We start from the raw sequence: 14,461 nt of genomic DNA, 5'->3' as shown, positions 1-14,461 counted from the left end.
CGAATTAACCCACTTTTGCTGGCCATTCGCACCATCAACAACTGCCAGCGAATTTGGGATTATGAAATCGAAAACGGCTCTTATTTAATTTCGTTTCACTGCATTTGTTTGCCAATTGCTTTGGGCCACGTGAGAAAGCGATTTGAGCTAATTGCCACAAGCGGAAATATTGCCCGTAATATTGCATTGAAACATCTGCCCTGTGAATGATGCAAGAAAAATTGTAAACTAAATTGATCATTTAATCAATCAAATGTTATGTATTGATATTTGCATGGTCTAATTGATTATTCAGTGTTTCTGTGCCACATATTGCAGAACAGTGAACCTGATGACCTAAAATAAGTACAACAAGTGCTTTCTTATCTCGCACAATGCTTAGGTAAATATTTATCATTTTCATGCTTATGAAAGTACTGTTCTACACCACACTGCATTCTTACTTTCAAAATCGTTCTCGCTCTCCGCTGGACTAGAAAACCGCAAAGCCAACTTGGCTTTGAAAATACCTCTGCTTTCTCTATCTAAACCACCTGACTTTTCCCATTTCCCATGCCTAATCATATGACTAAACAAACATAGTCGGATTCGCAGACTTCTAACGAGGAAGCGGCACTCGCAGTGACTTTCAAACTTCGACACTGACCTCGGCAATGCCCAAAATGCATGGAAAATGCCACTCAGATACGACTCGTTCCATTGGGTTCCGAATGCCCCGCACACAACAAAGTCAACAACGACTTTGACTTTCTAAGGCAATTTACGTTTGTTGAGGTTTTATGGCTAGAAAGTCCGCGTCGATCATAGAGTTGTAGAAAAATTCATAAGCATAAGCAAGCGAAAATCGTTTTGCGGCCATTTAGCGGGCCAATAAAAGTGTGCAACCCGTCGACCGCTGTGTTTATTTGCCAGTTTTTCTAGCCGTGTATTTGTGTGCACATGCATTATTAATGCCTCTGACAATTGCAACTGCATTTGGCCATTTGGCCATGTGGCAAGGCATCGTCGCATTGTTTGCAACTGCAATTTGCCACTGCCAACTGAGAAAACTCTTTAGCCGGAATGTGTGAAATTTCCAAACTGCCGGCGCAGTTTAGTTATAGTTATACCCCCTTCTACACCGACAACATCTGGCCGTGTGCAGATAAGACCCTAATTGCATTGCCCAAATGCTCCGCAGAGCAGGCCTAATTTATTACTTCGGACAGCAGTCGTATTATTTATGACGCGCACTGTCTGCTTGCACAATCAAATGCCAATCGAAAGTGAAGTTGGCACGTGAGAAAGCATGAAAGTGTTGAGAGATTACATAAGACAGCTGGTAAACATAAAACAGGAACATTGAAACTGATCTGAGCTGTTATTAACTTTTCTCCAAAATGGGAAAATCTCCCCTGAACAACCCGAATAAAGTGTTTTTATCCTCAACACTCACCTTGGCAAATCGGAAATGTTAAGTGTTTAAATTATGAACACATAAAGTTGTCTATAGGTGGGCAAAAAAGCCAACGAATGTCGAAGTCAAGGAAAAGTTGGGGAAAACTTGCACACGTTCGGTCAAAATATTTGATGCGTATAAGTAATGAATTTGTATTTGGCAAATAATTTGTCCGATATGGAATTAATGCCCCTCCGACACGCAACGCAGACGAAACTTTTAGTCTGATTGAACAATAAAGTAATATTGAAAGGAATGTTTAGGACGCGGGAGGGAATGAATGAGTGTTTTCATATGCTGGCGAACTTTAGTCATGAATATAATGCTGTGTGATATAATTTTTCAAAGATTGCAAAGTAAAACACACAAACGAGCAAATCTATTTGCGTGCCAGTTTCTAGCAAAAATCTAATCTGTCACACCCAGTTACTAGAAAACTTTCGCTGGACTCGTAGGAACTCGAAGGGAAGGTGGATAGAAAGTGCAATCGACCCCAAGAAGATAAAGATACAGCGATGAGGCCAGAGCAAATCGATTGAACCGAAAGTTCGTCACGTTCGCTCACTTCAAATCCTATCAATGGAATATGGCAGAGATCGCAGTCAGCATGTGCTGCGTTTTGTTTGAAATGCTTTCGAGGGTCGCTCGTTCAGTTTTGCCCACAAAGGCCGAGACGCATAAATAACCAGCAACGGTCATTCCGCCGATGACAATGACGAACCGCTAATCATACTTTAAATATCACAACAATACACCAGCCAGCCGAGAAAGAGAGAGAAAAATCGGCGAAACGTGCGCTTCATTAATATGTGAAAATAATAATGCGACAAAAAGCGGCACAAAAACAGGCACAAAAAGCGTAACTTAAGTAAATGTGCTGGTCGACAAGTAAAAGTCAAAGGCGTTAAACGAACCTAACGAGGCGCAACAAATGGAGTGCATATTTAAGTACACATGTACATGAAATGAAACAAATATTTCAAAAGTACAGATTTCACGAGCTGCAGCTGGAAAATAGTGCTTCACATAGATTCCCCTTTCAATTATCTCATCCAAACTCGCAGCTGACCACGTCCAATGGGAACTTTCTTTTCCAGAGCCAGAAAATGTAGCTCAAATGATAATTGATAAGCGACCAAGGCGACGACTTTCGTTGTGATTAGAAAACCGAAACGGGCTAAAAGTATGGCCCGTGGAACCAGGTGAGGGAAAAACTATTTAGCTGAGCGGTAATCGACTCTAATTGCGGTCTGGCTTTCGTGGGCTAAAGGTGTGCTGCCAATTAGGCGGTGCAAAGTGCGATTACTTTCGGGCCAATAAAATTCGAAGGTTGGCGCAGCACGCGAGCTGCCATCCCATTTTCCATTTTCTATTTTCCATTTCCATCCGACATTATCTAAAGCTGTTAATTAAATGTCGGAGGAGCAGCGACCCAAAATAATTAAACAAATCTACCGGCAGCTCAGTCCGAATTGAAAAGTAATTGGATTTACGTGAAGTGTGAAAGTGTTTGTTTTCATCAATTTGTCGGTGGAACTTTCAAGTGGCTCGTTGAGCAATTGGATTATCTTTAACATATAGATATAGAACAGACTCTCCACACTTGTTGTTATTTCCATACATTAGAGCTCTGAGGAAAATGAAAGGTAAACAACTGGGAAAAATGCCTCTTGAAGGGCAAACTTTTGAGAGAATTAGTTGGATTTTGATCTGCTTCGCTTGAGCACAAAAAATACTGGAATATCAACTGGAACTTTAAACCGCTTGAACTTTTGATATGCTCTTACTATTTTTGCCAACATTTTGGTATGTAACCCTTCACACTCTACTTAACGACTGCGGGCACAAAGTTCAATAAACCCCGAAAAATGAGGAACCGCTTTTGTTTTATTTCCGCTTTTCACATTTTTCATTGAGCTGTTTTCCTTTAGTAGTAATTTAAATTGGCGTAACAAGACACAGAACTACAACAATCGTATGGGAGCCGATGCCAGCAACAATAGGAAAATATTGTGGCCAGGGGTCAAGTTGAATTACTGGACAATAGCCATTCAAAAGAGACGGAAGGAAAGTAACAAAGTACTGCGCTTGTTCCAATTCATTTGGCAAGAACAAACAACAAAAAAAATTCAAAAAGATACAGACAAAAAGAGGAGAAATGCCATTCAATAAATTCAACCATTTTTACAGTTGATTCTGACTTCCTCTGAAAAACTAGATTCACTTGATTCTGCGCAACATATTCTTTTTATATTATATTTAAATAACCTTAAATAAATATTTTGCTTAGGGTTTTTGTTCAATACAACATCAAGCGATTTATAGCTTTCCCACCATTCAAATATCGACGCATTTTCTTCCAGTAACTTGCAACTTCTTCTTGAGCTATCAGATATATCTGATAGTTGCAGACTTGTCGATTGCTTTTGTATCTTATCTTTCCACGTCTGACCCAATCGACTTTTTGCGCCTAATGACAATAAACACGCGCTCGTTCACACAGATACCCAACCCCCCACACTCACATTCGCATTCACATTCACATTCGTATTCACACTCGCATTCACATTCGCATTCACGCACTCGTGGAGTCAATTGTGTTGACCATGGCCAACAGATTTTCAACATTCAATCATATTTGCTGACCCTCGCGGTTTTTTATTTATTTATTCGCCATTACCTCCCAGCTTATTTCATATTTTATTTTTGCAATTAGACACACACTTCCCTCTTATTTTGTGCCTCTTTGCTGGTTTACTGCCGATTCTGCCTTGTGCAGCATTTTCTTTTCCCTTCCTATCTCTTTCGATTTTTCCCAGAGCTTTTCGCCTAATTAGTTTGATTTTTTTGTATTGATTTTTCGCCATGTGGCAGCTTTTTTTCTTTCAGTTTTCAGCTATTCGTGTTGCCTATTTTCGTTCTTTAAGAAGGCGAACACAGAGCATTAGCAGATAAAATGGCAAACACACCCACAAAAGAAGGCCAACGAAATGGCAAGGAAACAAAGTTTTGGCAATCGCTTTGTTATTGATTTCGTCTGGTGCTTTGGCCTGATTGATGTATAAAACCTTGATCTTGATGAGCAATTTATAACATGCCGTTCAATTGAACTGATTTCACCTTCTTATTTCATATTTATTTCGCTTAGTTTTTCCTTAGCGGATATTTCATTAGCCGTCCAAAAGATGTTTGTGCGTTGATCTCTACGTTTAAATAATTCATTTCCCCTGACAGCCCAAAGCTCTGAAAAACACTTGAGAACCTTACGTTGGCTCTCCTGCTGTTGTTTCATTTATTTATTATTTTGTTTTGTGCTTACTTAGCCACTTGACAAACACTTTCGCCTTTTCCCATGTGTTGCGCCTTTAGCTTATCTGTTTGCCACCTTGCGGCTAAAACTACGTTTTAATTTAGCTGATGAGCCATAGCGTACGTATATGTGCTTTGCTGTATGGTGTACTATAAAATTAGGTACAAAATCAATGCACAATTGGTAAATATATCTATCAGGGTTTGAACAAATGTTGCTAAAGGTTTTAAACTTCCTGACGACTTTCGGGCAACTTCCCTGCTAGGCTGGAAACAATAAATTATAATTATTGCCCGTTAGTTTCGGCCTGGCAGTTGGCCAAAGGCAGTAATATCTGTCGAGAGATGAGGTCGAGCAAACGCAGCTGTTGCAATTCAGAAACACATTCGGAAAAGTCCTGCCTGCAGGTTCCCAAACAATTTGCCCCACCAAACTCGACAAGTTTGAGGACAGACAACAACGAGCTGCATAAAGTTTGCTTCATTTTTTCGATTTATTTTTTATTGCCAGTCTCTGTCACAAAAAACGGAGCAACATTGCCTTTAAAAAATGCCACAGAAAATACGAGCAACTTTGGCCAGTTGTTGGTTGTTGGGCGACTGCATAATACTTCCTCTTCAAACTTGGCACAAGCCATGGCCAAAGCCAATTGCCGGCACTGCGGACCGCGTTCCAATCCCACTTAATGGGTTATGGCATCGATGGGGCACCGCGGGGAGGATGGGGGGATGGGGGGTGGGGCGGACGAAGGGGTCCTCGAGCAACAATGTATACCAGGCCTAAGCCCAGATCATCACTGATGGCCAAAACTTGTAAGCCCGCAATTTCGCTTGATTAAGTTGTTCGTAATAGTTCGTTAGTTGAGTAAATAAAATGATGTGATTACGGGATGATGCGGGGAAAGTGGAATGTGATCCGCGATCATGAGTTGGCACTTCCTCATCCCACAGCCTCAAATGATTAACTACAAATCCTAGCACGTAAAAAAAGGAGAACAAGACCTATTCTTTCTAACTACTAGTGGCAAAGTAATAATTCTTAGGCGGTTCCTTCTGCAAATCCCACCATAAATTTGAAGAGTTTGCCACACATCACGCATAATTGCCACATCCAGTGCATAAATTAGTTGCCACAGATTCCAAGGGCTGCTGCTCCACCCCCAAAACTAGTTCTCATCCCAAGACTCCCACATAAAAAATAAGCAGCTTTAAAGGCGGCAGCACATTCTAATTAAGCCACAATACAATGCAATTCAAGTCATTGGAAACGACCTCAGACAATGGCCGTGAACGAATGCCAGAAAAAGAGGAAAGCTGGTGGAAATCTTCAAGGAAATCGAGCTGGGATTCAGTGGTGGGGGGGACACTGTGTTTTCCGGGCATAAATACTCGCTTCGATACTCCGATGGAGAAGAGTGCAAAGGAGGAGGGCCTTGTGTGCTCAGCAGCCATGTCTTATCGAATCGGGTTTGCCATTAACTTGGCCCGCACCAAAGTAAACTGCATTCCAGCCATACTCAAGTGCGAGCAGAAGCCTCCCGAGCAGCTCCAACCACTCCGAACCTTCTACCTTTCCCCATCCGCAGTGTCTTCTCCGATTCTCCACCTCAGGAAGCGCCGGCAACTTACACGATATCAATAAAAGTGCACAGAGCTGAGATAAACGTGAAGAGCACCAGCAGGCCAGACACAAAACAGAAATAAATAGGATGCGGCTGTGTAGCTACTAGCTAGCCGCCTGGAATGCCCTACCAAGCTGGTGCCAGATGACTACCATCGAGTGAGCGCTATACCCTTCGAAAGAGTATAGAATATGGAAAGAGGTGGAATACAAACAGCAGCAGGCAACTTGCAACCAGAACAACAAGTGGAGGGCGGGGGCGGAAGGGCGTAAAAGTGCAGCAGCAAAAATGTTGCACCTTTGTTAGCTGTTGCCGATGCCTCTGCTGCTGCCGTTTGTTGGCGGCGACTCTTGACTTCTGGCAGCTTAATGGATATGCAACGCATACGGCGAATTATCCAAAAATGTGGGCAGAAAGGTGGCAGAACACACAGGTGAGCTCTGAGCCAAAGTGCAGGCCACGCTTCAGTCGAGACATTCCCCCGGGTTGCCATAATTTTGAGCCTTCTTCTTTTTTGTTTGCCTTGTTGTGTTGCCTTGGCGAATTTACAGTTGCATTTTGTGGAATGCACTCGGGAATTCATTTTGGCCTGGCCAAAAACCAGTTTCGGGCTTCTCAACTGGGAGTTGGCTTATGAAAAGTGATGGAAATGGGACGAAAATCGGCACTTAGAGGTGATAAACAAACTTAAGAATGTTGCCACGGTTGTTTAGGGCCAGCTGTATTTTGCATCATTCAGCTCTTAAAATGTGCATGTTTCATACTACAGAATCGAAAGTTAATACATACATATGTATGTATATTAAAGCCCAACTGTGCAATCAAAGAATACCGAGCAATCGTTCTCTGATTATGCACTAACCAACATTTTGCAGCTTCCTTTGCTGGCATTCCTGGCCTTTACCACATTTCCCAGTTGATTGCGGCCGACACAGACTTCCAATTGAGCCGTGGCCATTAGTTGGAATATACGGCGTTATATTTAATGGGCCCAGTTTAAAGTTGCGGCCAATAAGAGAGCGGCCGAGATAAAAAGAACGCCAAAGACTGGCCAAAAGGCAATAAAAGAAGACGAGGCACCGAGCCAATGATGTGGAAGGGGGGAATGCCAGGGGGGGGGGAAGAGGCTGACAATGCCAACTGCGTCGGCTGTTGGAATATTCAGATTTTCATCTCGCATCTATGAGATACGTGAGTACGTGAGTATACTCAGTGCGTACAGTGAGAGAAATATAAGCAAGAACGCAGAAAATCCTTCGGTAGATAAATGACGCAAGCGGGAGAAACGAGTTGAATTCCAAAACTAGAAAAGATGGCCAGCTACGACTACAATAACACTCGATGCGCACCTGTCGCCAGGTAAAAACCAACCGGCAACCGGCGAACGTCTTAGTCAGCAGAAGGCAAGGTAAAAGGGAAAAGTAAACCAGAGCTCAAAGACAAAAGTCCAGAGAAATCACACACAGGTAGAAAACAAAGGAAATGGGAAAAGTGGGAAAACAGAGAAGATTCCGAGCGCAGAGAAGAATCGAAAATAAGACAGCGCGCGAAGCGGACATCCAGTATATAGAATCAAAATCCACCTGTCACCATTCTTAGTTTTCTCTCTCTCTCTGTCTCTCTCTATCTGTCTCTTGCTCTCTCTTTTCCAAACTCTTCTGAGCGGCTTTGACATTTGATCGCGAGTTCTGAGTTTCCCGATGCGCTACTCTCCACAGGGAAGGCATGTAGATTCAGGCCAGAAATCTTATTGGTAATGAACCAAAGAGATGAGATCTAAACTATGCAGTTTATTACTAATATTACTAACATATTACTAACTAAGATATGAAATGTTCTTAAAAGATATTGTGTGTACTACTTTCTTATCACGGAACTAGCTGATGTTTTTTTTAGGATTTTATGACCAGGTCCCAATGCTCTTGGGATCAGTTTCAGCATGGGATTTTTTCGTATGTTCAGAGCTCCCTCTCTCATCTCATCTCTTTCGCTCCTCGTATCTCGAAGCAGCCGCTGTTTATTTGTAACCCTTGGGTAACTTTAATGAGCTTAAACTGACCGCCGTTGGCGGCTCAAAATGAAAACACCACAGATTCGGTAGAAGAAGATACGTAACATGAGAGAAGGCTTTACGAATTAGTCACTGTGATTAATGAGCCAACGTTGCCGTCTCTCTCGCACCGAATCCATCCGTCTCTCTCGCATCTAGACTGATTTATTTCGACGAAGATTACAGGTGTCTGCGGGGGGATGCCGTGTGCAACTCTTGGGCTGCCCCTTCTTCGCATTTATCTGCCTCGGCAGAGCGTTAAGGGGCTGGATCGCAGTCCCGCGTGCATGTGTTTTGGGGGTCAAGTTCAGTCGTTTTTGGGGCTGTCTCTGCGCATTCGTGGGCTCCTTTGGCTATGAAAATCATGGAAATTGTGTGTCTGGCTCAACTGCTTGTTATCGAATGTATTTGCTTGAAAGGCGAAGAAAGGAGCACAGCTTCCCGAATCTGGCAGCTTTCAACAAACCTCCCCTGAACTCTCAACCGTTTGTTGACTTCGATGCGACGGCCTTCAAAGTGTGTACACACCAAGCCCAGCTGAGAGCGAAAAGCACCCCCAAAAGGGGGTGGCTCTGGGCCCAAATTGCTGGTCTAGGTTAGGTTGCTGAAATTTCGACACACACGCAGCCAGCTTCCGGCGGAATGTGGTCCACCCTAGCCGCCCCTCCCCTCCCCTTCCTCCCAAAAAAGTGTGTCAGGCGGTTCGAAACTCACCTGGACGAGGAAACTCCTTGGAAACTGGATTTTTTTTTGGTAATTTTGGTAATTCTGGAGTGGCTCCTGCCGTTGCGTTGTGCTTCTCTCACTCGCTGAGCTGTCGTGCAGTAGTGTTTCGATGTACTCTGGTGTTTTGCTAGTTGTTATGGTTTTTGCCGTGTCTTTTACTTTTATTTGCAGACAGGTGCACTAGCAACAACCGACAAAAACAACAAGCACACACTCGCACTCGCACTTGCACACGCACACGCACACACCGATGATTTTCGCGAGCGTCGCACACAGGCACACGCAAATACACACAAACACGCACACAGACACACACCCACACAGACGCTGTGGGACTTTGGCTTTGAACTTCTTCTTTCTTCCTTCTGCTTTCTTTTGCTTTGCCCTTTCTGCTTTTTGCTTTTTGCCTCTGCACTTCGTACGTTTTATCTAATCTCGGTTTCTGCGTGCAGATAGATAATGCCCAAAAGCGAATAGCCGCGCCACTCGCCGAGTTTAATTATTAACTATTTGTATTTCTCGCGTTCGTCTGCCTCTTTCTCGTAAACGCCGCACGCTGCAAACACAAAACACACACACACACTCACGGGGGCACGCGTACGCACACAGACACGGCGAACGGAGAGCGAAACACGTCCGACGCAGCGAAATTTTGGAGGCGCTTTGCCGCTTTGAGCCCCAAATGCCCCAAACAAACTAGAGGTGGCTGCAAATCGATTTACCCCATCGATACCATCGCATTTGGTGCGCAGTGTGACCAGAGGGGAAACAGTGCCAGAAGAGTTGGCATCCCCAGTCGCATTTGAAATCCCAATATGACCAGAGCCTGAGAGTATACATACATATACATATTCTGATGTACGTTAAATGTATGTACATCTACATCTACATGTAGATCGAAAGAAATTTATTTCTAGTACAGAGCTTGGCCTCAAGTGGCGCTTTTTTTAAACAATTTGAATTCGAATTCGAAATACGTCGTAGTCAAAAATATATTAAACTTAATAGAAATGTAAAATATGTTTTTTTTTATCTTGTCTTGCACTTTTTTTTGTCAATTTTTATTCGCTTGAAATCGCCGCATGTACGACTTTTTAAAAGACTTGTAATTGCCATAAATTCATAGGAAATCTTTTTATTTAATTCATGAATGTATTTTTAGAAATACACTAAAGGTTTTTTGTATTACATATACATTTATATACATTTTACTGTTCCAGGCTATTAAATGTCTTGCATTAAAATAATCAACCGCATTTCATTAACCTTTCGAACCGAATTTATGTACATATATACATATTTTGTTCAGCACCGTATAAATAAACTCGAAATACGGCATTGAATTCAGTTCTTCGCAACATGTTTCGCCTGCGTATCGGTTTTTTGTGCCTCGTCGTTGCATCCTGCATCCTTTTCGGAGTGTCCCACGCCACTAGCGACTCCATTTGTGTCCTGAGCGATGCGCCTCAGCAATGTGGCGCCTTCTGCCTGGCAGCATTGCATCCACTGTACGATCAGTACGCCAAGTCCAGGCAACAGGAGCACAGCCAGGAGGCAATAGTGAAGCTGATTGTGGATTTTCGGACTGAGCAGAAGGAGCTCGTGAATCACGGCCAAGAGGCAATGGTGAAGCTGATAGCGGATTCTCGGGCAGAGCAGAAGGAGCTGTTGAATGTCCTTGCGGCGAAACTAGATGCCACCGCGAGCAGACTTGAATCCACCTTGCAGAGCAGGCCAGAGAAAAAACCCGATACCACACTGAGCAGGCAGATGAAAGCCGCCTATACAGTGCCGCCCATATCCCACAAGATTCGACCTGGATACGTTATGATCAAAAAGAAGGAAGGAAGAGAAATAATCGACTTCTGAGCGAAGCCTGAGATTGTCGAAATTCCTAAAATAAGTAATAGCAAAGTGTCGGTATTTTGTAATATATGTAAAATGTATTCTGTAGAATTACATGTAGACAAATGAAAAGTCACTTTCATTTCTAGTACAGTGCTTGGCCGTAAGTGGCGCTGTAATTCACAATTTGAATTCCAATTCGTATGCGATTACAAATCCGCATATTTGTTTGACGTAACTTACAAAATAAAACTAAGAAACCAGTTCGAATTTTGTACTTAAAAATCTATGACGGGATTAGATGTTGACTCCATTAAATATACATTCTAGTGCTCTTGTCAATTAATTGCCTTGATTTACATAACTAATCAATTGAATTTCTTTAACCTTTCGCGGCGAATGTATGTACATAATTCGTTGAGCTCCGTATAAATAAGCCCGAAATTCGCCAAAAATGTGTCACTTGAGTTTTTCGCAACATGTGTGGGCTGCGTACCTGTTTTTTGTGCCTCGTCGTTGCATTCTGCCTCCTCTTCGGAGTGTCCCACGCCACCAACGAGTCCGTTTGTGTCCTGAGCGATGCGCCGCAGCAATGTAGCGCCTTCTGCCTGGGAGCATTGCATCCACTGTGTGATCAGTACGCCAAATCCAAGCAAAAGGAGGAAATAGTAAAGATGATAGCCGAATCGCGGGCTGAGCAGATGGAGCTCGTTAATGACATGGTGAAGCTGACAGCGGATTCTCGGACTGAGCAGAAGAAGCTCGCGAATCACAGCCAAGAGGCAATGGAGAAGCTGATCGCGGATTCTCAGGCTGAGCAGAAGGAGCTCGTGAATCGGAGCCAAGAGGAAATGGTGAAGATGATAGCGGATTCTCGGACTGAACAGAAGGAGGCAATGGTGAAGCTGATAGCGGATTCTCGGACTGAGCAGAAGGAGGCAATGGTGAAACTGATAGCGGATTCTCAGGCTGAGCAGAAGAAGCTGTTGAATGTCCTTGCGGCAAATATAACTTCCACCGCGAGCAAACTTGAATCCACCTTGCAGGAAATGCCATCAACACTGTTGCCTGTCCTTCATATTGGATCCAGATATTATTTCATAGAATATAAAGAGAAATCCATGACCGATGCCGAGAAAACCTGTCGCGAAAAGGGCGGTCAGCTAGCAACCTTCGGAAACGAAGACGAGTTTGAAGCCGTCACAAGAAACGTCAATATATATACCTACTTCTGGCTGGGTTACCGTCGAAATAGTAAGGGCGAATTCGAGACGGCCGCCGGAAATAAAGGATCGTTTATGAAGTGGGAGTCAGGACAACCCGACAACATTGCTGGCAAGGAGAACTGCGTTTTCCTGTTCAATTCACACATGTATGATTGGGTTTGCGAAGGTACCTATTCCTTCATTTGCCAGTTGGACGCGGTTTAATAAAGATAAAGATAATTCGTAAATATCTATACATAATTATGTGCGAAATGCTCTGCGAATGTGTCCGCAGAGAGTGAGAACAGTTTTCGTGCAAGCACACTATTATTGGGTTGAATTGATTAACACAGAATTAACCAAATGCATTAACCAAATCCATATAAAGCAATATTCAAATTAGACCACCTCGTACTCATTTTGGCGGGTAGTACTTAAGCGCGCAGGGGAGAGCGTTCAGTGTTCGTTGTTTGCGGATATAGGGAATATGCAGAAGCTCAGTATATCGCTGCTACTTGCGTTTTTCGCCTGCCACGCGCGCGTTTCCACAGCTGCCACGCAGTCAGTGTGCCTGCTGCAGGATGCGCCGCAACAGTGTAGCGAGTTTTGCCTCACAGTACTGAGGCCCATGCTGGATCACATTGCCAGGCACCAGGAGGAGTGGAGCTCTGGTATTCTGGAAGCTAACGAAACGGAGGCGAGACTGGCCAGGATCGAGGCTCTGCAGACGGCGACGCACTCCAGGCAGAAGGTCCTGCAGGAGGGCTTCCCAAAGGACATTGGGTCGAGGCTGGACAGGCTGGAAAGCCAGCAGGCGGCGCTGTTGCGGATACTCACCAGGTTCGATAGGAAAATAGTTCCGCCCAAGTTCGAGCTGATCGGTTCGAGGTACTTCTACATCGAGGACGAAACGCGAAGGAACTGGACCTCGGCGGCCAGCTGCTGTCGCCAGATGGGCGCTCAACTGGCCACCATTCGCAGTGCGGAGGAGCTGGCTTCCCTCAAGGCCAAGCTCAACAAGGAGCGATCCTACTGGCTGGGCATCACCGATCTGGCGAAGGAGGGGGACTTCAGGGTCTCGGCCACCGGCAAGAGGCCCAACTTCTTCAAGTGGAGAGCGGGTCAGCCCAATAACTTCAGCGGCAATCAGCACTGCGTCGATCTGTTAGACGGACTCATGTACGACAATAAATGTGAAGGATTGGGCTACTTTCTTTGCCAGTCGGACGATGATAGCTTGGACTAAAGGTCCAAAGGTTAGCTTCACACCAAATGCAACCACTGGCCAAGTCCAAGTATCTGATCACTTTCTTCAAATCCTCCAGCTGCATTGATATTCGGTAAATGGTTAAATGGTACGCAATCTAGGAACATAATAAAGCTTTTAGCTTCTGGTTGAAGCTCCCTGAACTCACAGCTGATAAACGAAAACCAATGCCGGAGTCTGGGACAACTTTGCTTACGTATTTTGTTTTACAACATGTTTGTGTTTGCCCCTGATATCCCACATCCATCCAGATAGAAGCGTGCTAAATATAAAAGTATCTGATAATCGCTCTATCTTTGACATCTCCTCTCCTCTCCCCTCCTCTCCCCTCCAACCGAGCAGATAAAGTGAGATGAAACAGCAGAAAGTCGCAGAAGGACACTGAGGTGACTGGAATTCAAGCGATCGACAACAGCTTCGGTTGCCCAAATTAGATTTCGTAGATTTGTAGTTTGCTGCTCAGCGGCGAGACAGATTAAATATTTTACTTTGCACTCACTCACATGACACACGAGATGGAGTCCCACTATCTTATCTGACAGCCAACAGAACAAAGTTATGAACTCCCTTCAGGAAGCGCCGCCACTCAGTTAGTCAGTTGAGCCCCCCATATAAAGGCTTTAATGTTTATACGGAGGTTAGGCCGGGTCAGTGGGGCGTAAATATTCCGAGACACGGCGAGAAAATCTGTTGAGAATCAGTCGGTGGTCAGGCCACTCATATCTGGTAATTTGGCGCCCAGAACACGTGCTCTGATCCCAATCAATCACTCGATATGAACATGTAATTTCCCTATCTCTAATGACTTTCCCCGCCCATGTGCTGGTGCTATCGACAAATAGGCTCGATTTCGGTCAGTTTAGTTCGGTATTCGCTTCGGTTTGCAACGCTGGGAATACTAATAGAAATCTTCGCTGAGGAAATGCATGAAACTTTTGCAATTCTGGCACGATTTTCCGGTTCAAAGCCCTTCCAGAGTCCCAGGACAGTCTTCAGTGG

At 44.1% G+C, this 14,461-nt stretch overlaps 3 protein-coding genes across 4 annotated transcripts in view; 2 read left to right on the top strand and 1 right to left on the bottom strand.

The window, feature by feature from the left end:
* LOC122611667 (mitogen-activated protein kinase-binding protein 1) overlaps positions 1-9,822 on the bottom strand; it is a 56,770-nt gene extending 46,948 nt beyond the window's left edge. For both annotated transcript variants that reach the window (XM_043784917.1, XM_043784919.1), the window contains exon 1: positions 9,134-9,822. The gene's annotated coding sequence lies outside the window, so the exon portion shown is untranslated. The remainder of the gene's footprint in view (positions 1-9,133) is intronic.
* Positions 9,823-11,469: 1,647 nt separating this feature from the next.
* LOC122611805 (low affinity immunoglobulin epsilon Fc receptor-like) lies at positions 11,470-12,443 on the top strand. Its single transcript, XM_043785138.1, has one exon. It carries the CDS (start codon positions 11,470-11,472, stop codon positions 12,418-12,420), a length of 951 nt encoding a protein of 316 aa, XP_043641073.1. The 3' UTR covers positions 12,421-12,443.
* A 216-nt stretch (positions 12,444-12,659) lies between these two features.
* Positions 12,660-13,653, top strand: LOC122626174 (accessory gland protein Acp29AB-like). Its single transcript, XM_043806329.1, has one exon. The coding sequence runs from the start codon at positions 12,683-12,685 to the stop codon at positions 13,439-13,441; it is 759 nt and encodes a 252-aa protein (XP_043662264.1). The 5' UTR covers positions 12,660-12,682; the 3' UTR covers positions 13,442-13,653.
* Positions 13,654-14,461: the final 808 nt, after the last annotated feature.

This window comes from Drosophila teissieri, chromosome 2L (assembly GCF_016746235.2).
Source record: "Drosophila teissieri strain GT53w chromosome 2L, Prin_Dtei_1.1, whole genome shotgun sequence".
Taxonomy (NCBI): Eukaryota; Metazoa; Arthropoda; class Insecta; order Diptera; family Drosophilidae; genus Drosophila; species Drosophila teissieri.
Note: the sequence above shows the minus strand (reverse complement) of the source record. Positions and strands in the feature narration are given on the sequence as shown.

Coding starts and splice junctions, on each gene's coding strand:
- LOC122611805 (XM_043785138.1), top strand. CDS start 11,470: ATGTGTGGGCTGCGTACCTGTTTTTTGTGCCTCGTCGTTGCATTCTGC.
- LOC122626174 (XM_043806329.1), top strand. CDS start 12,683: ATGCAGAAGCTCAGTATATCGCTGCTACTTGCGTTTTTCGCCTGCCAC.